A 27,059-nucleotide genomic window follows, 5' to 3' on the forward strand; every position below is an offset into this window, starting at 1 on the left:
TCAGGACTCTGTGCAGGACAGTCAAGTTACTCCACCCCAAACTGGCTCCTCCATGTCTTTATGGACCTTGCTTTGTGCACTGGTGCGCAGTCATGTTGGAACAGGAAGGGGCCATCCCCAAACTCTTCCCACAAAGTTGGGAGCATGAAATTGTCCAAAATGTCTTGGTATGCTGACAGCTTAAGAGTTGTCTTCACTGGAACTAGGGGGCCAAGCCCAACCCCTGAAAAACAACCCCACACCATAATCCCCCTTTCACCAAACTTTACACTTGGCACAGTGCAGTCAGGCAAGTACCATTCTCCTGGCCACCACAAAACCCAGACACATCCATCGGATTGCCAGACAGAGAAGCGTGATGGGTCACTCCAGAGAACACGTCTCCTCTGCTCTAGAGTCCAGTGGCAGCGTGCTTTACACCACGACATCCGACGCTTTGCATTGCACTTGGTGATGGAAGTCTTGGATGCAGCTGCTCGGCCATGGAAACCCATTCCATGAAGCTCTCTACGCACTGTTGTTGGGCTCATCTGAAGGCCACACCAAGTTTGGAGGTCTTTAGCTATTGACTCTGCAGACAGTTGGCGACTTCTGCGCACTGTGCGCTTCAGCATGCGCTGACCCCGCCCTGTCATGTGACGTGGCCTACCACTTGGTGGCTGAGTGGCTGTTGTTCCCAGTTGCTTCCACTTTGTTATAATCCCACTAACAGTTGAGCGTGGAATATTTAGTAGCCAGGAAATGTCACGAATGGACTTATTGCCCAGGTGGCCACCTATCACGGGACCACGCTTGGAGTCACTGAGCTACTGAGAGCGACCCATTCTTTCACCAATGTTTGTAGAAGCAGTCTGCATGCCTAGGGGCTTGATTGTATACACCTGTGTCCATGGAGGGGATTGGAACACCTGAATCATATGATTGGGAGGGGATTGGAGCACCTGGATCACATAATATGGAGGGGATTGGAACACCAGAATCACATGATTGGGAGGGCGGGGCAATACTTCTGGCAACATAGTGTATATCATAGAATAAATCACAAGCTGCAACTGTCTCTAGGAAACGTCCGCGTCCACCGCAGATGCGCAGCACCAGATTTCTACTCTGTTTTGGCACAGAAAAGACAGAAAGCAGAACGCAGTTCACGCGGAAAGTCCATTCTTTGTTTATAAAGATAGATGAGGGAATAAATAAATAATAAATGGAATAGGAGAGCCGCAGAGGCTTCAGAAAAGAAAGCATCGGATTTGGCTCGTCTCCTCGGAGCGGATGACTGATCAGCGATATCCACTGAACAAAAAAAAAACCCGTGAGATTAGAAAATTGTTATGTAGGAGACACAGATTGCTGGCCGTCGTGACAGAAGAATGGATGAATGAACTGCCTTTCTGTTCAAGAAGAACTCATCCAAAAACAAAGTACTTCCAAATGGCAAGGCTGATGGATCTCCGTGTGTGACTTAATAAGTGGTGGGAATGGAGGGTTCCTTGCATGATACCGAGCCTCCCCCCCCCCCCTTAGAAGACCAAATTTAAAGAGGCGACGGAAATTTCAAATTTTGTTCATGCCGGAAAACGTAAAAAAAAAGCATTCACTATACAGTATCTGCTCTCCCCGGACCCCGCATTCCCTATATCCGCTCTCCCCGGACCCCGCATTCACTATATCCGCTCTCCCCGGACCCCGCATTCACTATATCCGCTCTCCCCGGACCCCGCATTCACTATATCTGCTCTCCCCGGACCCCGCATTCACTATATCCGCTCTCCCCGGACCCCGCATTCACTATATCCGCTCTCCCCGGACCCCGCATTCACTATATCCGCTCTCCCCGGACCCCGAATCCACTATATCCGCTCTCCCCGGACCCCGCATCCACTATATCCGCTCTCCCCGGACCCCGCACTCACTATATCCGCTCTCCCCGGACCCCGCATTCACTATATCCGCTCTCCCCGGACCCCGCATTCACTATATCCGCTCTCCCCGGACCCCGCATTCACTATATCCGCTCTCCCCGGACCCCGCATTCACTATATCCGCTCTCCCCGGACCCCGCATTCACTATATCCGCTCTCCCCGGACCCCGCATTCACTATATCCGCTCTCCCCGAACCCCGCATTCATTATATCCGCTCTCCCCGGACCCCGCATTCACTATATCCGCTCTCCCCGGACCCCGCATTCACTATATCCGCTCTCCCCGGACCCCGCATTCACTATATCCGCTCTCCCCGGACCCCACATTCACTATATCCGCTCTCCCCGGACCCCGCATTCACTATATCCGCTCTACCCGGACCCCGCATTCACTATATCCGCTCTCCCCGGACCCCACATTCACTTTGGGGTATTTGTGGTTTGTCTTTTGCATGACCATCTGAGAGGATAATTTAGTAAGAAGGAGGTTGTCTGTACGCCATCCTCAGCACCTTTATACCAGATATTTATCTATCTGTGAAATGCTGCCTGTGTATCTTGGAAAAGGGAGAATTTGGTGAATGGAGGAGATGATCGATATCGTGTAGGAGTTGATCTTCTTCCCTTTGGATGATACCCGAGTGATTTAGCCAACCATGAGAATGGGGGCATGGCCATGTGGTGAATGCTCATCTCTAAGGGGGACACCATATATTTTGTACACGAGTTGATTTTCTTTGGAGTATTTGAAGACTTATGGGATTAATAAGGAGTTTATTTTCACTTTTATTCGTTTTCACCTTGACACTTACGTATATGTAATTTGTGCTACTGAATCACTTTGACGATTCTTTTTGTGTATAAAAAAAAAAATAAAACTCTGCCCCAAATTACATCACCGATCTTGTCTCCAAATACCACCCAACCCGTCCTCTCCGCTCCTCGCAAGACCTCCTGCTCTCTAGCTCCCTTCTCTCCTCCCATGCGCGTCTCCAGGACTTCTCAAGAGCTCCCCTCATCCTCTGGAACTCTCTACCCCAATCTTTCAGACTATCGCCTACTCTGCTCACTTTTAGGCGATCTCTGAAAACCGATCTCTTCAGGGAAGCCTATCCTGCCCTCAGCTAATAATGGAATCCTCTACTCTTCCAACCAGTCCATCCCCCACAGTTATTACCTTTTGTAGCACTGGCCCCTCCCTCCTAGATTGTAAGCTCCCAGGATCAGGGCCCTCCTATCCCTCTTGTATTGAACTGTATTGTTGCTGTATTGTCTCCCGTTATATTGTAAAGCGCTGAGCAAACTGTTGGCGCCATAAATCCTGTATAATAATAATAATAATATATAAATCCTGTATAATTATAATAATAATATATAAATCCTGTATAATAATAATAATAAAAAATCAGGAAATATCCATTACCATTCACCACCAAATGAAAGCACAATCTGTCCTGAGAAATAAAAAACGCGGTATAATTCTCCTGGATGCACAAAGTATCTGGGATGATATTTACGGTTTTACTGACGCATGTCAATGTTGCAAAACTGTGTTTGGGCATTTAGATCTGTTTTACCCCTAGGCATGAAGGGGTTACAGGGGTATTAAAACCAAAAACAAAAATGTATTAATTTCAGAAGCGGTGGGTGATTTTTTTTGTTTTTTTAAGGCTTTTTTATATGCCTTTAAATATAAGGACAAAGAGGAGGCTCTCTAATAATAATAATAATAAAAAAAATATTATTATTAATAATAATAATTATTATTATAAATAGCGCGCGCACACAGCCAGACTCCATAGGAGAACTATGTAACGCCAGCGATTCTGCAGAGAGTGAAAATAGGTTAATTACATTCCCGGTTGGCATCTGTAAAAACCGTTTTCTGGCACGAGACTGCTGTCATTTGGCCTCAAAGCGAAGGCACCATAATTATTATTATTATACAGTATTTATAAAGCGCCAATAGTTCGCTCAGCGCTGTACATTACAAAGGGGGACAGAACATGTGACAGAACAATACCAATACAATGCGAAACATGAGGGGATCGAGGGCCCTGCTCCTTGGAGCTTACAATCTAGGAGACCTCTCTGTCCCTTGACTTCTCCTGCTCAGGCGCGAGCCCATGGACTTCTGCACATTCCCGGGGAATAGAAGTTGCTCCAATTTCTGCCCTCCGCAGCTAAAAGAGATTGCGCCCAATGAGGCGGAGGTGGCTGGGCATGAGATCTACAGCCTGTGTCCATACTGCACCTCTAATGGGGTGGCCCCGGGTCTCCACCTGTAGGCAGGCGCAGTCTACTTTTCCCCATTTTAGGTGGCGCTCAACCTGGAGAGGAAGTCAAGGGAAATATAGTTTCTCTATGGTTTCCTGGGTCAATGGAGCAGCGTCCCGGTTGGTCATGTGACCCTTGGTGGCCATCTTAGGTCAGCAGGGGTGCTCAAATCTTTTGAAGAGCGAGGGCAACTTAAAGTGGAGTTCCACTCAAAAGTAGAAGCTCCGTTTAATTGCCTCCTCCTCCCCCCCTCCACTGCCATATTTGGCACCTTTTGAGGGGGGAGCGGTTACCTGCCCACATGGAAGAAAAATACATATATTTGAAATCTATTTAAAAAACATTCTTTGAAATGCTACAATTATGGCCATATTCAATATATCTCAAAATATATTTCAATAAAGTAAAAAAAAAGTAAAAAAAATTATATATATATATATATATATATATATATATACACACACACTGCATGTTGAAATGCATTTTTATTACAAAATATATGAAAAATATATATTTAAAAATAAATTTCAAATATACTGTATGTCTTTAGAGATACAAATCTACATTTTTGGAGTGCATTTACCAATATATGTCAATATGACTTTTTTAATATGTTAAAAAAAATCTGAAGAATATATTTGTTAAGTATATAAATATATGTATTTTTAAAATATATTCTTAAGATTTTTTTTTAACATCTAAAAAATCATTTTAACATATACTGTGTGTGTATATATATATATATATATATATATATATACACACACACATATACATACACACATCTGTATATATATATATTGAATATGGCTAAAATTGTAGCATTTCAAATATATTTTTCTTCCATATGGGTGGTTTTGACAGGTGCCCGCTCTCACTTCTGGCTCAGTTTGCCGCGGCGAAGTGAGGTGGAAATTCATCCCCCTCCTCCCTCCCGCAGTCTCCTGGGAACTTTCATGGGTCCCAGGAGACTGCCGGACCAATTAGGAGGAGCAGCACTACTGGCGCATGCGCAGTGGGCACCCGGCTGTGAAGCCGCAAGCTATCACAGCCTGGTGCCCACAGTTGAGATGCCGGCGCCGGGGAGGAGAGCAGGGGGGAAGGGACGGCGCGGGTGAGAACATCGCTGGACCCCGGAACAGGTGGGCGTGTGTTTATTACAAGTCACCAGATACAGTTTTTGCAGCCGCTGACTTTTATTAAACACAAATACGTCCGGGACTCCGCTTTATGTGACTTGGTAACCAGTTGTGGGCCACAGTGAAATGAAATGGTTCAGAATTTTGATCTAAAAAAAAAAAATTGAATAGCACAATGAACATTTTCCTCCTGCAGCCTCTGAATGCCGGATTTCAGCAGTTGCAGGAGGAAAATTTAGAGGATCAGTTCCTGTATATGCCGCCCCTCCTGTCCAAATGTTAAACAGAATGTGACAGGGAGGCCGCACGGGTCCCCTGGAGCATGGGGTGGGGTTGCCATTGCATCCCCCGGCGCTACAGCTTTGGATACGGGAGTGTGTTAAAACACATTTCAACAATGGGCTTTTACCACCCCCCAAAATGAAAATGTAAATGAGCCCTTATGCAGGCCCTACATGGTTCGAATTCTGAACGATTTTTTGTCCGAAAATCGAAAACGTCGTTCACTCGGTAATCTGATGGCGCCATCAATGATTTCTAAATCGGCTGACCGAGTCATAAAGTTCACCCCATATAATAGGCGAAACTTCTGTTCCTTCCAGGTCACGGCTCATATTCTTTTCGGAAAAACGATCGTACGATTTGACCATCGAGTCGAAAATCGGTTGCTTTTCACAAATTTTCCAATATGCCTGATCACCGAAAAGGGGAGGAACCATGAAAATCAGCCGGTGCCATTGACCCCACTAACAGAGCGAAAAGCGGCCGATTATTCTTAGGTCCGATTTTCAGACGAAAAATCGGTCGAATTTTGACCCACATATGGCCGGCCTTACTGCGCCCCCTATAAGGCTGCTTTCACACTGATGTGCTGTGGTTTACCTGCACCACGGGTGCAGTGTAGTGCACCTGCAGCTTTCCTTTTATTGTGAGGTTGAAGGCCACACAGGTGTCCCTAGGGTTGGTGTCACCCGCTGCAGTAACACTTGGTGACACCCCCTCCGACGATCCCCGCAGAATGGATCTGATCTGCAGATTGAGCACAATGGATTGGACTCCGATCCATTATACTCAATCCGCAGATCCGATCCATCCTGTGGGGATTGTCAGCTTGCTTTACAACTTACTTTTTCGTGGAGTGGGTCTGGTGTCACCCCATGCGGTCGGTGTGACCCTGTGCGGACCGCACCCCACGCACCTGCCTCGGGACGCCACTGGGGCCACATCAGGGACTTGCTTTCCTGGAAAGGAGCCACTATGCAAGTGCAGTTGCTTCAGAGATTAGTAAATGAGGGAAAGCTTCCCTTTGCCAAGAATACCCAATCACATGCAAGGAAAATGAAAAAAAAAAAAAAACCCAGCATTTTTGCTTGCACATGATTAGATGATGGAAGTCAGCTGAGCTTCCGCTCATTTACTAAGCTTCGGAGCGACTGCACTTGCAAAGTGCTCAGTCTCTCAGGGGGGAAAGCGTCCAGACTGGAAGGGGGGAAAGCGTCCGGACTGGAAGGGGGGGAAAGTGTCCGGACTGGAAGGGGGGAAAGTGTTCGGACTGGAAGGGGGGGAAAGCGTCCGGACTGGAAGGGGGGGAAAGCGTCCGGACTGGAAGGGGGTGAAAGCGTCCGGACTGGAAGGGGGTGAAAGTGTCCAGACTGGAAGGGGGTGAAAGCGTCCGGACTGGAAGGGGGTGAAAGCGTCCGGACTGGAAGGGGGGGAAAGTGTCCGGACTGGAAGGGGGTGAAAGTGTCCGGACTGGAAGGAGGTGAAAGTGTCCGGACTGGAAGGGGGGGAAAGCGTCCGGACTGGAAGGGGGTGAAAGTGTCCGGACTGGAAGGGGGTGAAAGCGTCTGGACTGGAAGGGGGTGAAAGCGTCCGGACTGGAAGGGGGTGAAAGCGTCCAGACTGGAAGGGGGGGAAAGTGTCCGGACTGGAAGGGGGGGAAAGTGTCCGGACTGGAAGGGGGTGAAAGTGTCCGGACTGGAAGGGGGGGAAAGTGTCCGGACTGGAAGGAGGTGAAAGTGTCCGGACTGGAAGGGGGTGAAAGTGTCCGGACTGGAAGGGGGTGAAAGTGTCCGGACTGGAAGGGGGGGAAAGTGTCCGGACTGGAAGGGGGTGAAAGTGTCCGGACTGGAAGTGGTTAAAAAAAAAAAGTCCTGCATGCCGCATCTTTGATGCGCTTTCATCAAAATGCACTGTAATGCACCACCTGGCGGTACCTCTAGCAACCCACGGAATAGGATTCCCCAGAGCGCGGAGTCTAAGTCTCAGTCTGCTTGTTCACCAGGGCCCCTGATGGTGGGGATGGACTTTGAGCAGACAGAGACCAGGTCGCGGCCCCTGAGTACACCCACCCATGGTAGAAGGATCCGCCAGAGGTATATTCTGGAGGAGAGCCTGACAAGAAGAGGTGGATGGGTCCGTGCAGAACGATGGATGGCTGAGCAGAAGCGTGGTCAGACAGGCACAGAATAGTTGGGTCACTTGCCGGGTCAGTAACAGGGGGTCAGATCCAATGGGGGTATCCAAAGAGAAGTCAAACAGGCCAGGGGTCAGGGCAGGAGAAGTCAGCAGAGGTCAGGATCAAGCGGGGTCGGCAACAATCAAATAACGGGTACACAGAAGCAGGAACAGGTAGATAGACCATACGGCAACCAGTGTCAGTGCAGAGCGGATTTAACTAGTGCGCCCTGCACTGTCATTGGTGCCAGGCGTGCGCCCGCGATCCCAAGTGTGCATGCACGAGTGCCGCCGCCGTCACGACCGCCCAGGACCTAGTGCCCGCACGCTGGTGCAAATCGGCACACTGCGCCTGCGCAGAGCCGCGCGCCGCGATGGATCCTGACATGCACGTTCTATAGAGTTCAATGACAACGTGCCTATAATGCACATATGACAACTGAACACTCATCACACCGGAAACACAACACGTGTGTTGGAAGTGACTCCAACCTTTTCTATTTATCTCCTTCTTTTGTTCTCTTCTCTGTCCTCGACTGTCTGTCTCTCTGTCTGTCCTCCACTGTCTGTCTGTCTGTCTGTCTCTCTGTCTGTCCTCGACTGTCTGTCTCTCTGTCTGTCCTCCACTGTCTGTCTCTCTGTCTGTCCTCCACTGTCTGTCTGTCTGTCTGTCTCTCTGTCTGTCCTCGACTGTCTGTCTCTCTGTCTGTCCTCCACTGTCTGTCTGTCTGTCTGTCCTCGTCTGTCTGTCTGTCCTCGACTGTCTGTCTCTCTGTCTGTCCTCCACTGTCTGTCTGTCTGTCTGTCCTCGTCTGTAAGGGACCGCCTGGCGGTACCACTAGCACTCCACTGATCGGTCGTTCCCAGCGTACGGAGTCTAAGCCCCAGAGTACTCGTTCACCAGAGCCCCTGATGGTGGGGATGGACTTGGAGTACCCCAGGACCAGGTCGTGACTACTGAGGACACCCGTCAGTGGTAGGGGTATTCGCCAGGGGCTCCCACGGGAGAGAGCCAGGTATGAGGAGGTCTGGAGACCCCGTTGAGAGGGATGGATGGATGGCTGAGCAAGTGCAAGGTCATACAAGCCGAGTCGGTAACTATGGGGACGGTGCGATACAGAGCAGCGGGCAAAGAATAGTCGGGTCACACGCCAGGTCAGCAACAGCAGGTCAGATCCAATAGGGGGCATTCAGGAGAGAGGTCAGGCAAGCAAGGGTCAAGAACAGGAGAAAACAGCAAGGTCAGGGCACAATCCGGGTCAGCAACTTACTACAACAGGTTCACAGGATACAAGGAGACCAGAAGGCACTGAATGACAGCTCAGGGCCGTTTAAATATCCCGCCCTGCGCTGTCATTGGTGCCAGGCGAGCGCCCGCGATCTCTACTGCGCATGCGCGAACTTGGTTGCCGGGGTCGGCCAGGTCCCGGCGCCCGCGTTCCTGCACAGGGTGGCGCACTGCGCCTGCGCCGAGCCCAGCGGCGCGGCGATCCCCGACATCGTCTGTCTGTCTGTCCTCCACTGTCTGTCTCTCTGTCTGTCCTCGACTGTCTGTCTGTCTGTCTCTCTGTCTGTCCTCGACTGTCTGTCTCTCTGTCTGTCCTCCACTGTCTGTCTGTCCTCCACTGTCTGTCTCTCTGTCTGTCCTCCACTGTCTGTCTGTCCTCCACTGTCTGTCTCTCTGTCTGTCCTCCACTGTCTGTCTGTCTGTCTGTCCTCCACTGTCTGTCTCTCTGTCTGTCCTCCACTGTCTGTCTCTCTGTCTGTCCTCCACTGTCTGTCTGTCCTCCACTGTCTGTCTCTCTGTCTGTCCTCGACTGTCTCTCTGTCTGTCCTCGACTGTCTGTCTCACTGTCTGTCTGTCCTCGACTGTCTGTCTCTCTGTCTGTCCTCGACTGTCTGTCCTCCACTGTCTGTCTGTCTGTCCTCCACTGTCTTTCTCTCTGTCTGTCTGTCCTCGACTGTCTGTCTGTCCTCGACTGTCTGTCTCTCTGTCTGTCTGTCCTCAACTGCCTCTCTGTCTGTCTATCCTCGACTGTCTGTCTGTCCTCCACTGTCTGTCTGTCCTCCACTGTCTGTCTGTCCTCCACTGTCTGTCTCTCTGTCTGTCTGTCCTCCACTGTCTGTCTCTCGGTCTGTCTGTTCTCGACTGTCTGTCTCTCTGTCTGTCTGTCCTCGACTGTCTGTCTGTCCTCGACTGTCTGTCCTCGACTGTCTGTCCTCGACTGTCTGTCTCTCTGTCTGTCCTCGACTGTCTGTCTCTCTGTCTGTCCTCCACTGTCTGTCTCTCTGTCCTCGACTGTCTGTTCTCAACTGTCTCTCTGTCTGTCTGTCCTCAACTGTCTGTCTCTCTGTCTGTCTGTCCTCAACTGTCTGCCTCTCTGTCTGTCTATACTCGACTGTCTGTCTGTCCTCCACTGTCTGTCTGTCCTCCACTGTCTGTCTCTCTGTCTGTCTGTCCTCCACTGTCTGTCTCTCTGTCTGTCTGTCCCCCACTGTCTGTCTGTCCTCGACTGTCTGCCCTCGACTGTCTGTCCTCGACTGTCTGTCTCTCTGTCTGTCCTCGACTGTCTGTCTCTCTGTCTGTCCTCCACTGTCTGTCTCTCTGTCTGTCTGTCCTCCACTGTCTGTCTCTCTGTCTGTCTGTTCTCGACTGTCTGTCTCTCTGTCTGTCTGTCCTCGACTGTCTGTCTGTCCTCGACTGTCTGTCCTCGACTGTCTGTCATCGACTGTCTGTCTCTCTGTCTGTCCTCGACTGTCTGTCTCTCTGTCTGTCTGTCCTCCACTGTCTGTCTCTCTGTCTGTCTGTCCTCCACTGTCTGTCCTCGACTGTCTGTCATCAACTGTCTGTCCTTGACTGTCTGTCCTCGACTGTCTGTCCTCGACTGTCTGTCTCTCTGTCTGTCCTCGACTGTCTGTCTCTCTGTCTGTCCTCCACTGTCTGTCTCTCTGTCCTCGACTGTCTGTTCTCAACTGTCTCTCTGTCTGTCTGTCCTCGACTATCTGTCTCTCTGTCTGTCTGTCCTCGACTGTCTGTCTGTCTCTCTGTCTGTCCTTGACTGTCTGTCTGTCTGACTTCCACTGTCTGTCTGTCCTCAACTGTCTGTCTGTCTGTCCTCGATTGTCTGTCTCTGTCTGTCTGTCCTCAACTGTCTGTCTGTCCTCAACTGTCTGTCTGTCCTCGACTGTCTGTCTGTCTCTGTCTGTCCTCCACTGTCTGCCTGTCCTCGACTGTCTGTCCTCGACTGTCTCTGTCTGTCCTTGATTGTCTGTCCTCGACTGTCTGTTCTCGACTGTCTCTCTGTTTGTCTGTCCTCGACTGTCTGTCTCTCTGTCTGTCTGTCCTCGACTGTCTGTCTCTCTGTCTGTCTGTCCTCCACTGTCTGTCTCTCTGTCTGTCTGTCCTCGACTGTCTGTCTGTCCTCGACTGTCTGTCTCTCTGTCTGTTTGTCCTCGACTGTCTGTCTGTCTGTCCTCGACTGTCTGTCTTTCCTCGACTGTCTGTCTGTCTCTCTGTCTATCCTCGACTGTCTGTCCTCGACTGTCTGTCTGCCCTCGACTGTCTGTCTGTCTCTCTGTCTGTCCTCAACTGTCTGTCTCTCTGTCTGTCCTCAACTGTCTGTCTCTCTGTCTGTCTGTCCTCCACTGTCTGTCTGTCCTCGACTGTCTGTCTGTCCTTGACTATCTGTCTCTCTGTCTGTCTGTCCTCCACTGTCTGTCTATCTGTCCTCCACTGTCTGTCTGTCGGTCTGTCCTCGACTGTCTGTCTGTCCTTGACTATCTGTCTCTCTGTCTGTCTGTCCTCTACTGTCTGTCTGTCATCCACTGTCTGTCCTCGACTGTCTGTCTGTCTGTCCTTGACTGTCTGTCTCTCTGTCCTTGACTGTCTGTCTGTCTTCAACTGTCTGTCTGTTCTCGACTGTCTGTCCTCGACTGTCTGTCTGTCCTCCACTGTCTGTCTGTCTGTCCTCCACTGTCTGTCCTCAACTGTCTGTCTGTCCTCGACTGTCTGTCTGTCCTTGACTGTCTGTCTGTCTCTGTCTGTCTGTTCTTGACTGTCTGTCTGTCCTCCACTGTCTGTCTGTCCTCCACTGTCTGTCTGTCTGTCCTCCACTGTCTGTCTGTCTCTCTGTCTGTCTGTCCTCCACTGTCTGTCTGTCCTCCACTGTCTGTCTGTCCTCCACTGTCTGTCTGTCCTCCGCTGTCTGTCTCTCTGTCTGTCCTCAACTGTCTGTCTGTCTCTCCTTGACTGTCTGTCTCTCTGTCATCCACTGTCTGTTTGTCCTTGACTGTCTGTCTCTCTGTCTGTCTGTCCTTGACTGTCTGTCTCTCTGTCTGTTCTCGACTGTCTGTCTGTCCTCGACTGTCTGTCTCTCTGTCTGTCCTCGACTGTCTGTCTGTCTGTCCTCAACTGTCTGTCTGTCTGTCATCGACTGTCTGTCTCTCTGTCCTCCACTGTCTGTCTCTCTGTCTGTCCTCGACTGTCTGTCTCTCTGTCTGTCCTCGACTGTCTGTCTCTCTGTCTGTCTGGATCTCTTGCTATCTATATATTTTATTATCTTTTATTTTTTCTTACTCTCCGTTTTCCAGTGAAAATTAGTGGAAAAACTGGATGAATTAAACATGACTCCCATTTCATAGGAAGCTGGAGAGGATCCAGCAATATATATTCATTGTTCTTCCCCCGTGGGTGGAAGTTTGTGCAATCTTTGCCAGAAAAGCTTTTATGTTCTCGTCTAAATGAAAGTCATGTTGATGTTAATGTGGCTGCTCATTGCGCCGTTCTACCGTTCTCATATCATCTCTGTCTGGACCGCTAAATGGTACGAGAACCTGCCATGGGAAAGGTGGAGGCTTCATGACGGGCCAATGATGGTCACTCCTGTGCTTGGCTGGCTATGAAAATTACATGAAAACTGAATGTATAGAGAAAGGTGGTATTTGTGGTCTGTGAGAAATCAATTGTAACCCTGAAGCAGACTGCAGACACAGTACAGTACTGATGGGGAAAGACAGGCTGAGATTCAGAGGATCCCAGAGGTGCAGGAAGGCTGAAAGCTGGAAAAGGAACACAAGGGAAACCAAGGCACAAGTACACTTGAATGGTCAGAGGAAACATCAGGGATAACCTAGACAACCATATGCAGGGGTGTATTTACCACAAGGCACACAAGGCATTTGCCTAGGGTGGCACCTTTCAGGGGGGCAGCACTGTCCCCTGGAAGAAGAGACAGAAGAAGGGACACACGCTGCATGGAGACCGAGTGGGATCCAAGAGAGGCTACGGGCTCCTTGATGGTGTATGCAGAGCCTGACTCTTATTCCAGGGGACGTCTGGAGCTGTGAAGGTGAGTGTCTTTCTCTCTTTCGCTGGGAGGTGGCAGGGGTGTATTTACCACAAGGCAAACAAGGCATTTGCCTAGGGCGGACTTTTTCAGGGGGGCAGCGGCATCTGTCAGGGGGCCAACGGCATTTTTCAGGGGGGCAGCACTGCCCCCCAAAGGAAGGGGTGGAAGAGGGGACACATGCAGCATTGGGGCCAGGTGGGATCTGAGAGAGGCTGCAGGCTTCTTGATGGTGTGTGCAAAGCCTGACTCTTGTTCCCGGGAAAGTCCGGAGCTGTGAAGGTGAGTGTCTTCTCTCTCGCAGGGTCGGGGGGGGGCATTGCCAGTGTATGGGGGGCGGTGTTAGTGGAAGGCTGTCTCGGGTGGGGGTAGGGGGGTTGGGGGCTGGGGTGTTGTTGGTCAATGGCAGGCTCTCTTCGTGGGGGAGGGGGGTGCTGCTCGGTGTCAGGGTCTCTCTGTGGGGGGGTGTGAGAGCCAATTTTTGTGTTGCCTAGGGCACCATGAAACCTAAATACACCACTGAGAGGTGGGATGGGGGTTGGGTTGGCTGGTGTATGGAGGGTGGTGGAAGTGGAAGGCTCTCTTGGGTGGAAGGTGTGGTGTTGGCTGGTGTCAGGCTCTCTCTGTGGGGGTGTCCGATTTTTGTGTTACCTAGGGGTGCACAAAACCTAAGTACACCATTGGCCCTATGGATATGAAGATCACACTGGAAGACGCCTCGAAAATCCCTGGGAACAAGGGCAGTTGAGCTACAGGAACACTGGGAATTTCGGGCCATTCATTGTCACACACTGGCAATCCTGAGGTCAATCATAATCTTCTCAGAAGAATAGGAACTCTAGGAATGTTGGGGTCATATAGAAGCTTCTAGGAAAGTCAGGAACATTGGGAATCTTGTGATCTCTCAGAAACTTCTCAAAGTGAGGGACACTAGGAATCTTGTGGTCACTCAGAAAGTGTCTCACAGGACCCCTTCATCGTCACATGCCTGATGAAGGGGTCCTGTGAGACTCAGAAATGTTGCCTTTCTGTAACTATGTGTTCATTAAAACTTTTGGACCCATATTGGTGATCCTCGGTGTGCTGGTGACATTCTCTCTTGCTGATTCTGTTCGGTTCCAGCCGACGGTTGCTGCAGCACCCACTTATACACACAGCCATTTTTAACACAGGAATGGATTGTACACTTGCACTTAGAAAGTTGGGGACATTTGGAACTCACTCAGAAGCTTCTAGGAAAGTCATGGACACCAGGAATCTTGGGGTCACTTACAATCTTCTAGGAAATCAAAGGCATTAGGAATCTTGGTGTGTCTTTAACATTTCTAAAAATGTTATGGGCACTAGGAAGCTTGTGGTCACTCAGAAACTTCTCAGAAAGTTGAGGACATTTGGAAACTAGGGGTCACTAAGAAGCTTCAAGAAAGTCATGAACACTAGGAACTCATAATCTTCCTGGAAAGTCAGGGACATTATGAATCTTGTTGTTTCTCAAACATTTCTAAAAAACGTTTTGGACACTAGGAATCTTGTGGTCACTCAGAAAGTCATGAAATCCAGGAGTCATTCAAAAACTTCACAGAAAGTTAGGGACATTTGGACTCTTGCGGTCACTCTAGGAAACTTCTAGGAACGTCAGGAACACAAGGCACTAGGAGCCTTGGGGTCACTCAAAACTTCTACAAAATCAGACACAAGGAACCTTGTGGTTACTCAGAAGCGTCTAGGAAAGTCACGGAAACTAGGAATCTTGTGGTCACTTAAAAACTTCTCAGAAAGTTGGGGACATTTGAAACCTTGGGGTCCATCATAATCTTCTCGGATAGTCAGGGACATTAGGAAACTTGGTGTCCTTCAAACATTTCTAAATAAGTTATGGACACTAAGAATCTTGTGGTTACTCAGAAAGTCATGGAAACTAGAAGTCATTCAGAAACTTCTCAAAAATTGGGGACATTTTGATTCTTGTGTCACTCAGAAACTTCAAGGAATGTCAGGAACACTAAGAGCCTTGGGATCACTCAAAAGCTTCTACCAAATCACGGACACAAAGAAACTTGGGGTCACTCAGAAGCATCTAGGAAAGTCATGGAAACTAGCAATCTTGGAGTCATTCACAAACTTCTCAGAAAGTTGGGGAAATTTGAAACCTTGGGGTCACTTAGAAGCTTCAAGGATAGTCATGGACACTCGGAACCTTGGGGTAACTCACAATCTTCTTGGAAAGTCAGGGACTTTAGGAATTTATGTGTCTCTCACACATTTCTAAAAAAAAGTCATGGACACTAGGAATCTTTTGGTCACTCAGAAAGTCATGGAAACTAGAAATCTAGGAGTCACTCAAAAAGGTCTCAAAGTTTGGGCAGATTTGGAAACTTGAGGTCACTCAGAAGCTTCTAGGAAAGTTACGGACACTAGGAACCTTGGGGTCACACATAATCTTCTAGGAAAGTCAGGGGCATTAGGAATCGGTGTCTCTCAAACATTTCTAAAAACGTTATGGACACTAAGAATCTTGAGGTTACTGAGAAAGTCACGGAAACTAGGAATCTAAGAGTCCCTCAAAACCTTCTCAGAAAGTTGGGGACATTTTGGAAACTTGGGGTCACACATAATCTTCTAGGAAAGTCAGGGACATTAGGAATCTTGGCGTCTCTCAAACATTTCTTAAAAAGTTATGAACACTAGGAATCTTGTGGTTACTCAGAAAGTGATGGAAACTAGGAATCTTGGAGTCACTTAAAAATTCTCCAAGTTAAGATTTGCATCTTTCATGTCATTCAGTAATGTTTTTTTTTTTAATGTAACCATTTGCTTGGCTCTACTGGAGTTTGAAAATAAAGAATTTATATTTATATATATATATAATATATATAAAAAAAGTTCTCAAAGTTGGGGACATCTGGAAACTTGGGGTCACTCAGAAGCTTTTAGGAAATTCGCGGACACTAGGGACCTTGGAATCTTGGGGTCACTCAGAATCTTCTTAGGGACACCAAGAATCTCAGTTGACTCAGAATCTTGCTGAAAATTACTGTCACTCGAAAACTTCTCTGAAAATCAGGGACACTTGGAACACTAGCTGTGTGTGAGCCCATCTTGAATAGAAAGATGGCCTGGCTGGGCTGGAATTGTAGCATGTTGAATCAACAGGGGGATTAGCCAGTCATGAATACATATCTTGTGGAATTACAGATAACGCCAGAATCTTGCAAGTTAAAGCCATGGAATTATATCCAGCAGCTTGCCTACTGGCCTTTTGTAAAAGAAATGAGAAATGAAAGATCAGCAGCAGATCTGTGACAATACTGTATAGCAATAACAATGCACTGGGCTTTTTTTATTGGTTTTAACCAGGGCCGTCTTTAACATTGATTGGACCCTGAGCAAACATTTTATTGGGCCCTGGTGGTAACATTATACTACTCTGCTCACAACGTATTAAAAAGAAAGATTGGTAAAAAAAACCCAAAAATGTAATAAAAAAAGAAAATTAGAAAAAAATTATTACATTCATTTTTTTTTCATACTGTCACCAGTCAGTGTCTCTGATCATCGTCACACCAGTTATATGACGACGCAGCACTGCACTGGTGACAGTATGTTGTAAACTGAATTACGTAAATTGTGAATTTTGTTTTTATTTTAATTTTCTTCATTTTTGCAAAAAATAAAAATTATAACCTCAAAAAAACTTACCGTGCTTCTTACTCAGACTGTCTACTTTCTAAAAAGGGGTCATTTGGGGGATATCTGTACTGTTCTGACATTTGGGGGGATATCTGTACCGTCCTGACTTTTTTGGGCCTCAAAGAAATTATATCGGCCGTCGGTACTTCATAATATAATAATAATAATTTCAGGATTGATTGATTTTCAGATATATCCCATAGTTTGTGGACTCTATAACTTTCCTACAGACTAAATAATAAATACTGATTTGGGTTATTTTCACCAAAGACATATAGCAGAATACATCTCGGCCTAAATTTATGAAGAACAATTATTTATTTGCAAAATGTTTAACAGAAATGAAGAAAAACTTTTATTTTTTTCAAAATTTTCAGTCTTTTTTTTTTTTATTTGGTAAAAAAAAAAAACCCAATAATGATTATACCATCAAAAGAAAGCTCAATTTGTGTGAAAAAAATTATAAAAAGTTTGTCAATTTTGCAATCGTCCTTTAAAGCAGAGGTTAAAATTTCGAGTCCAGACCTACTTGCCAGGCACAAACCTTACTCGTGTCCCCCAAGGCGGTGTAGAGTGGGCCTCGTGTCCCCCAAGGCAGTGGAGAGCAGGCCTTGTGTCCCCCAAGGTGGTGGAGAGCAGGCCTCGTGTCCGCCAAGGCAGTGGAGAGTGGGCCTCGTGTCCCTCAAGGAGGTGGAGAGCGGGCCTCGTGTCCCCCAAGGAGGTGTAGAGCGGGCCTCGTGTCCCCCAAGGCAGTGGAGAGCAGGCCTTGTGTCCCCCAAGGAGGTGTAGAGCGGGCCTCGTGTCCCCCAAGGCAGTGGAGAGCGGGCCTCGTGTCCCCCAAGGAGGTGTAGAGCGGGCCTCGTGTCCCCCAAGGCAGTGGAGAGCAGGCCTTGTGTCCCCCAAGGAGGTGTAGAGCGGGCCTCGTGTCCCCCAAGGAGGTGTAGAGTGGGCCTCGTGTCCCCCAAGGCGGTGGAGAGCGGGCCTCGTGTCCCCCAAGGAGGTGGAGAGCGGGCCTCGTGTCCCCCAAGGAGGTGTAGAGCAGGCCTCGTGTCCCCCAAGGCAGTGGAGAGCGGGCCTCGTGTCCCCCAAGGAGGTGTAGAGCGGGCCTCGTGTCCCCCAAGGCAGTGGAGAGCAGGCCTCGTGTCCCCCAAGGAGGTGTAGAGCGGGCCTCGTGTCCCCCAAGGCAGTGGAGATCGGGCCTCGTGTCCCCCAAGGAGGTGTAGAGCGGGCCTCGTGTCCCCCACGGCGGTGGAGAGTGGGCCTCGTGTCCCCCACGGTGGTGGAGAGCGGGCCTCGAGTCCCCCACGGCCATGGAGAGTGTGTCTCCTCTCAATTTAGGAGAGCAGACCTCTCCTGCACGTGTCCCCTCAGTGGCGCTGCCACTGTAATGGCGATGCCGCGGAAACCGTAAGTTGTAAACCAGAACTCGGCTTCATAATGAGGCTTGGAGCGCATGTGCAGTCGCTCCATGCTTCTTCATCTGTGCTCGCCGCTCGCCACAGAGGAATTTCCCCTCACATCTGGCGAGTGGGCGAGCAGCTTTTTCAAGCCCTGATTTAAAGTGTGAGAGCTCTGAAAGCTGAAAGTTGTCCTGGGCAGGAAGAGAGTAAAAGTGCCCGATATTGAAGTGGTTAAAATCTATTTTTTTATTTTAGTTTTAGATTAGACCCCTTTCAGGTTTTTAAATCCCAGGAATAGATGGGAAATCTTCCAATTGGATGCCAACTAGGGATTCCATCACTTTGGAGAGATTTTGGCTGTGGGACAGGAAGTGAAGGGAAATGTCCGGTGGCAAAAAGAAAAAGTGTACCTGTGCTGACAACTGCCTGACTTTACCTTGTGTATTGTCTTTATTATCTATATAACTTGGTGTCTTCCAGCTCTCGAGTGGGCACAGCAGCCTAAGATCAACTACGAGTATTGAAACTGTTCACATTCCATGTAATGGGTGCTTGGAAGGACAGCCATGGTCAACACCCCGGGGTCCTCTAATCTTCAAGAGTCATCCTTACAGTAAGTAAAATTTCTTTCTAAATCTGACCATTCGGCGTCTTACATAAGCTCACCCATGACTGGTTCTCTTTAAGTGTTGATACATTGTGTACATTCTAAGGAAGCTACTTACCAAGATGGGGAACCCCATGAGAAAGTCGTATATAAACACAATCCCAGATATCAAATAAGTAATTTGAAGCGAAGTCTTGATGGGCTCCGACCCGTCTATGGATGACCTCCTCTTCCCATGAGCATCCTCCACCACAATGGTGGGCACATTGAATTTGTTTTTGTCTATGTTCTGCCCGGTTTGTATAGAAAACGTCTGAAAAAGCGAGATGCCGATACAGACCACTCCAACCACCACGCTGCCGCTGATCAGCAGGAGGAAACACAGGCCGAAGCCCAGTCCGATCTCCGTCACGATGAAGCGGCAGTCCCCGGCGTAGAATCTCTGGGTGGGATTGTGCCATCCGACAGCCGGTAAAGTGGAGAGAATGAACGACACCATCCAGATGCCCATGACGGTGTGCACAGCTTGCTTCTTTGTATTGCTTAACCTGGAAACATGAAAAGAATTGAAGGGACAAGTCACTCTTTTTTGTAAATGTTACTCCACTTTTATTACGAAAAAAAAAATGACAATCCCTCTGGGCATTTTACATACATTAGAAGGATTGTAACAAACTTTTTAGCAGATTTCTATTGTCTAGCCTACAGCTGCCACCCACTAGAAGTAGATCTACTGTTAGTGGGTGGCAAACGGTCGAAAACCCTGAAAGTGCACCAGATAACCGTAATGAACCAGACCTTCCCATTCAGAATCAGTCCTCACAGGACATGGGGAAACAAACAGCCTATTCTCCATGTCCTGTGCGGACTGATTCTGAATGGAAGGGTCTGGTTCATTACGATCATCTGGTGCACTTTCAGGGTTTCGGCCGCTTGCCACCTGCCAACGGTAGATCTACTTCTAGTGAGTGGCAGCTGTAGGCTAGACAATGTAAGCATACGTTGCTGCCTGCTTCCAGGTTTTCGGGAACAGAATGTAGTGTACTATCCTGTCAAGGTCCTACCTTTTCCCAGAGGTTATGTTACTCCATGTGCTAGCATCCATCTTGGATTTCTGCTGAGCATGATGGGAATCTTTTATGCCTTCAGGTCTCTGAGGTCCATCCCCCAGAGGGGTGTGGCTGAGTACATATAAGCCTGGGATCTGCACATGCTCTTTGCACTTGTGTCTTGTGTCTTGGTCTTGCTACAGCTCTGTGTATACGCTCGTGACTCTTCTGGTATTCTGACTCGGCTTGTGACTAAGACCATTCTCTGCGTTTCCCTTTGATCTGACCTTCTGTTGCTGAACCCGGCCCGTGACCTGTGATTCTCTGTCTACTGTTCTGTACTGTTTTGTCCTGTTGTTATTGACCCGGCTTGTCTGACTACGCTATTGTCATTCTCACCAACTACACGCCATTGGCGGCGGCCATTACTGCAGCTGGGGTGTCTCGGGGGCCGCGACCTGGTCCCTGGTTGCGTCAAGTCCATCCCCACCATCAGGGGCCCTGGTGAAGGGCAGCCTGGGACTTAGACTCCGCGCCCTGAGGGACTTCAGTCTGTTGGTGGTGGTTGTCGTCAGCCAGTGCGTTACCCTGCCACTAGGCCTACCTGTCCGTTCCACAGCCCTGCCCTGACATATCCCTCAGTAGGATTTTTTGTAATGTTTCCTTTTCTGTAACCTCACAACTCTGAGATTTTCAAGCAAGCCTTGTAGGGTTAAATAATAAAAAAAAAAAAAAAAATGGTCCTTGTAATAGAAGAACTTTGATCTTCACCTCTCAGGTAGCCCAAGTCTTCTACCATCCGTTTGTTCCAATGTGCAGCCTTTGTAGGATTCTTTGCCATTTAACAGTTCCGGGAGTGACAGAAGCCAATGTGTTCCCCCTCACTCTGCGGTTCCATTCTCTGACCCAGTGATGTAGGGGTTCGGAGGATGGAAACGCAGCACACAGTGGAGGACATAGGGATCAGACATTCCAAGAAGTGCCGAATGCCATAGAGTCTTATCAAGACTGCAGTACTGGAGACACCAGCTGCCAGCTCTTTATTGCATGCCCTCAACATGGCGGGGGGGGTGATAGGGGAAATGTGACCATACCTTGCTAGGGTGAATTAGTCTCGCAGGCAGGTGCAGTTTGCTTTCTCCCCTGTAGGTGGCATTCAAATGGAGAGGAAGTCAAGAGAAACTTGGTTTCTGTATAGTTTCCTGGTCACTTAGGCAGCGTCTGTTAGGGAAAGTAATTAGCGGCAGGGAGAGGTTTCAGATGAGTAGGGAAAGGTAAGGGACACCCCATCCTCATCGGAAGCCTCTCCATTGGGAATGGCCTGACCATTACGCCCTCTGAGATAGACACTGTCGGTGCATCTTCATCTGCTGCATTTCCGAATTGCACAAAACGGTGAGTGTTCCCCGGGGTGGAGTTCTCCCACTGGGCTGTTTGTACTTTAGCATTCTCTTCAGTACAATTTTGAGTTACCTGCAACCAGACTGTGTGTCATTAACGCTGCACCTAACCACAGGGGCATTTGATAACCTTGCATTACATCATACTTGCCAACTGTCCTGGATTGGCCGAGACAGAACCGTATTTTACTAAGCTGTCCCGGGATGGCCTGGCAGCATCCCAGCAAGCTGTACTGTGCCCTCCTGACTCCTCCTGCACTATGCCCTCCTGACTCCGCCTTCACTGTGCCCTCCTGACTCCTCCTGCACTGTAAAATATTTAAAATATCTTGCGAGCCAGAAAGTGGACAAAAACTCCTTATTAATGCACTCTAATATTGGATCGCAAACCTCTAGCACATAACTACCAATGTGATAAACCGCAAAAATAAAATATATAGTGTTGCGCTCCCAAACCTCAAATCAATATATTGTTAATTAAATTTGATCTCTATTATAAGGATCACAATAATTAAGAATGATGTGTGTAAGTAAACATAAATACTAATACACTTATAATTTAAATTAGTACAAATAAATAATGTGCATAACAAATAAAAAAAAAAATATAAACTATAAAATAAAAATAAAAATAAAAAATGTTCTGAAAAATAAAAATAAATATAAAAAAATGTCCCAAAAAGTGACTTTGTGCTGGAAAATCTTCAATCTACAAAGATTATAAATCGGTGACTGCTTGTGAATCCTCCCTCAAGTGAAGATGTGCGCTCACCTCATAAGAAGCCTGCAATTAGGCTATATAAGCTTGTGGTTCACCTCCTTTGGAACCTGCTTGTTTAGAACTCCTGCTTTAAGATATCCATGGTATGCGACATATGCTATAGGATGAATCTCCTCTCCAGAGGGTGCAATTCCTCTATATTTTCATCTCCATGCGATTATCCACATACAAAAAAAGATCTCGACATGGTGCTTTATCTTTTAGATAAGTATGACTTTAATTTGCTTGGGATATGGCACTCACATATAAAGTGTGCGGATAGTGGTAGCACAAATGCAATCCTAAACCGCCGCTGATTGTCGGAGCTGTGTACTCGTGGTCCGGCAAACTGACTCCCTCCGAGTGACGTTACAGTCCCACCCCTACGCGTTACGCCACTGGTCACGTGGCTTCATCAGGGGGATTTGATTGATTTTCAATCAAATCCCCCTGATGAAGCCACGTGACCAGTGGCGTAACGCGTAGGGGTGGGACTGTAGCGTCACTCGGAGGGAGTCAGTTTGCCGGACCACGAGTACACAGCTCCGACAATCAGCGGCGGTTTAGGATTGCATTTGTGCTACCACTATCCGCACACTTTATATGTGAGTGCCATATCCCAAGCAAATTAAAGTCATACTTATCTAAAAGATAAAGCACCATGTCGAGATCTTTTTTTGTATGTGGATAATCGCATGGAGATGAAAATATAGAGGAATTGCACCCTCTGGAGAGGAGATTCATCCTATAGCATATGTCGCATACCATGGATATCTTAAAGCAGGAGTTCTAAACAAGCAGGTTCCAAAGGAGGTGAACCACAAGCTTATATAGCCTAATTGCAGGCTTCTTATGAGGTGAGCGCACATCTTCACTTGAGGGAGGATTCACAAGCAGTCACCGATTTATAATCTTTGTAGATTGAAGATTTTCCAGCACAAAGTCACTTTTTGGGACATTTTTTTATATTTATTTTTATTTTTCAGAACATTTTTTATTTTTATTTTTATTTTATAGTTTATATTTTTTTTTTTATTTGTTATGCACATTATTTATTTGTACTAATTTAAATTATAAGTGTATTAGTATTTATGTTTACTTACACACATCATTCTTAATTATTGTGATCCTTATAATAGAGATCAAATTTAATTAACAATATATTGATTTGAGGTTTGGGAGCGCAACACTATATATTTTATCCTCCTGCACTGTGCCCTCCTGACTCCGCCTTCACTGTGCCCTCCTGACTCCCCCTGTACTGTGCCCTCCTGACTCCTCCTGCACTGTGCCCTCCTGACTCCTCCTGCACTGTACCCTCCTGACTCCGCCTTCACTGTGCCCTCCTGACTCCACTTGTACTGTGCCCTCCTGACTCCCCCTGTACTGTGCCCTCCTGACTCCCCCTGTACTGTGCCCTCCTGATTCCAATATTGTATCCTCCTGATCCACCCCGTACTGTGCCCTTGTGATCCCCATATTGTGCCCTCCTGACTCCCCCTGTACTGTGCCCTCCTGACTCCCCCCGTACTGTGCCCTTCTGATCCCCATATTGTGCCCTCCTGACTCCCCCTGTACTGTGCCCTCCTGACTCCCCCTGTATTGTGCCCTCCTGATCTCCCCCTGTACTGTGCCCTCCTGATCCCCCTGTACTGTGCCCTCCTGACTCCCCCTGTACTGTGCCCTCCTGATCTCCCCCTGTACTGTGCCCTCCTGATCCCCCCTGTACTGTGCCCCCCTGACTCCCCCTGCACTGTGCCCCCCTGACTCCGCCTTCACTGTGCCCTCCTGACTCCCCCTGTACTGTGCCCTCCTGACTCCTCCTGCACTGTGCCCTCCTGACTCCTCCTGCACTGTACCCTCCTGACTCCGCCTTCACTGTGCCCTCCTGACTCCTCCTGTACTGTGCCCTCCTGACTCCTCCTGTACTGTGCTCTCCTGACTCCTCCTGCTCTGTGCCCTCATGACTCCTCTTGTACTGTGCTCTCCTGACTCCTCCTGTACTGTGCCCTCCTGACTCCTCCTGTACTGTGCCCTCCAGACTCCCCCTGTACTGTGCCCTCCTGACTCCCCCCATACTGTGCCCTCCTGATGCCCTGTACTGTGCCCTCCAGACTCCCCCTGTACTGTACCCTCCTGACTCCCCCTGTACTGTGCCCTCCAGACTCCCCCTGTACTGTCCCCTCCTGACTCCCCCTGTACTGTGCCCTCCTGACTCCCCCTGTACTGTGCCCTCCTGACTCCCCCTGTACTGTCCCCTCCTGATCCCCCTGTACTGTCCCCTCCTGATCCCCCTGTACTGTGCCCTCCTGACTCCCCCTGTACTGTCCCCTCCTGACCCCCCTGTACTGTGACCTCCTGACTCCCCCTGTACTGTCCCCTCCTGGCTCCCCCTGTACTGTGCCCTCCTGACTCCCCCTGTACTGTCCCCTCCTGACTCCCCCTGTACTGTCCCCTCCTGGCTCCCCCTGTACTTTCCCCTCCTGGCTCCCCCTGTACTGTGCCTTCCTGACTCCCCCTGTACTGTGCCCTCCTGATCTCCCCCTGTACTGTGCCCTCCTGACTCCCCCTGTATTGTGCCCTCTTGATCTCCCCCTGTACTGTGCCCTCCTGATCCCCCTGTACTGTGCCCTCCTGACTCCCCCTGTACTGTGCCCTCCTGATCTCCCCCTGTACTGTGCCCTCCTGACTCCGCCTGTACTGTGCCCTCCTGACTCCCCCTGTACTGTGCCCTCCTGATCTCCCCCTGTACTGTGCCCTCCTGATCCCCCCTGTACTGTGCCCCCCTGACTCCCCCTGTACTGTGCCCTCCTGACTCCACCTGTACTGTGCCCTCCTGACTCCCCCTGTACTGTGCCCTCCTGATCCCAGTATTGTGCCCTCCTGATCCCTGTATTGTGCCCTCCTGATTCCTTTACTGTGCCCTCCTGATCCCTGTATTGTGCCCTCCTGATCCCTTTACTGTGCCCTCCTGACTCCCCCTGTACTGTGCCCTCCTGATCCCTGTATTGTGCCCTCCTGATCCCTTTTCTGTGCCCTCCTGACTTCCCCTGTACTGTGCCCTCCTGACTCCCCCTGTACTGTGCCCTCCTGATCCCAGTATTGTGCCCTCCTGATCCCTGTACTGTGCCCTCCTGATCCCAGTATTGTGCCCTCCTGATCCCTGTATTGTGCCCTCCTGATTCCTTTACTGTGCCCTCCTGATCCCTGTATTGTGCCCTCCTGATCCCTTTACTGTGCCCTCCTGACTCCCCCTGTACTGTGCCCTCCTGACTCCCCCTGTACTGTGCCCTCCTGATCCCTGTATTGTGCCCTCCTGATCCCTTTACTGTGCCCTCCTGACTCCCCCTGTACTGTGCCCTCCTGACTCCCCCTGTACTGTGCCCTCCTGATCCCAGTATTGTGCCCTCCTGATCCCTGTACTGTGCCCTCCTGATCCCAGTATTAAGCCCTCCTGACTCCCCCTGTACTGTGCCCTCCTGATCCCAATATTGTGCCTTTTGTGTTGATACTCTTTATACTTTAATTCTTGAGAGTAGGTGCATAAATTGGAGCATGCTGGTAGGGGCCCTATTGCATTACTTAGCCTAGGGGCCCCTGATGCCATTAAGATGTCGCTGCCTACCCACGGTCTCAATAATTATAACAAGACACGCAGACATAGCGAAGAAGCCTACTTTGGATAATATTGTCTTTGCTCACCGACAAACGTTCTGCTCCGCATCTCCAAAAGGAGTCCTGCAAGGAGTAATTGTCACTCCAACTTCTCCTCTTCCAGCTCTGTCCCTGAACTTCTATCCCCCGTCATATAATAATATAACACTCTATCCAAGCATGATATATCTCCCTCCACGTTCAAGGAGAAAACTACACAGGCGCTGAGCCATGAATTCATTGTAGATCTGAAGGTCATTGCAGGAACCTCGCTTTCTAGGTCAGCAAAGCTCATACATAAACATGCCAAGCTGCTATAAATGGGGAATTTATTATAGGCGTCCATTCTTAGCATGACTGCGAGATCCATTAATGTGCGCTTTGTTGTAATATGCTCCACGTTACCCACTTATTATTAACTTCTCTTTTTTTTTTGCAAGCTGAAAGAATTGATTGGGAAATTGTATATTTTCTTTCTTTTTTTTTTTGCTGGCTCTGGATTTCCGACGTCGCCTTGCAAATCTAGAATTTCCACATTACCAGAAGAGAAAAGGGAAAATAATAATGTCCAATAATAAACCGAGACTGCTCTGCCCGGGCACCTTCCCTATGTAATTACTGCCTAATGCGGTCCTGGAAGCGGAGTAGCTTTGTCTAGATCGATACATATTTATTACTGCACCTCCAATATTGATTTATGTGTTTATTTGCTATTTTTGTTTCTTTCGTGAATCAGAAAATGGAAGATATCAAGGATTTGACTAGTTTTTAAAGGGATTGTACAGTCTAAGTGTTTGTGACATGTATGTGAATGTGATGAAGCTGGCATAATAGAAGAGAACTACCCAGTGCACTGACTGCTCTATGCTCTATGGGCATGCAGCTCAGTACTGTCTCCATCCTGACATGATACGCAGTATAATTTTTTGTTTTCCGTATTTTTCGCTCCATAAGACACACCTAGGTTCTAGAGGAGAAAAACAAAAAAATATTCTGAACCAATGGACTGCAGACATAGTACAGGAGATGACCAGAGACTGCAGACATAGTACAGGAGATGATCAGAGACTGCGGACACAGTACAGGAGATGACCAGAGACTGCGGACACAGTACAGGAGATGATCAGAGACTGCGGACACAGTACAGGAGATGACCAGAGACTGCGGACACAGTACAGGAGATGACCAGAGACTGCGGACATAGTACAGGAGATGACCAGAGACTGCGGACACAGTACAGGGGATGACCAGAGACTGCGGACATAGTACAGGAGATGACCAGAGACTGTGGACATAGTACATAGTACAGGAGATGACCAGAGACTGCGAACACAGTACAGATGACCGGAGACTGCGGA

At 48.6% G+C, this 27,059-nt stretch overlaps 1 protein-coding gene across 1 annotated transcript in view; it reads right to left on the reverse strand.

Moving 5' to 3' along the window:
* Positions 1-27,059, reverse strand: part of GPR153 (G protein-coupled receptor 153) — a 58,438-nt gene that overhangs the window by 27,927 nt on the left and 3,452 nt on the right. The window contains exon 2 of the mRNA XM_089665773.1: positions 18,957-19,386. Coding sequence (XP_089521899.1) covers positions 18,957-19,386 — 430 coding nt within the window. The remainder of the gene's footprint in view (positions 1-18,956; positions 19,387-27,059) is intronic.

The sequence above is a fragment of the Staurois parvus genome, unplaced genomic scaffold, assembly GCF_062004578.1.
Source record: "Staurois parvus isolate SC_StPar_1 unplaced genomic scaffold, SC_StPar_1.0 ptg002336l, whole genome shotgun sequence".
Lineage (NCBI taxonomy): Eukaryota > Metazoa > Chordata > Amphibia > Anura > Ranidae > Staurois > Staurois parvus.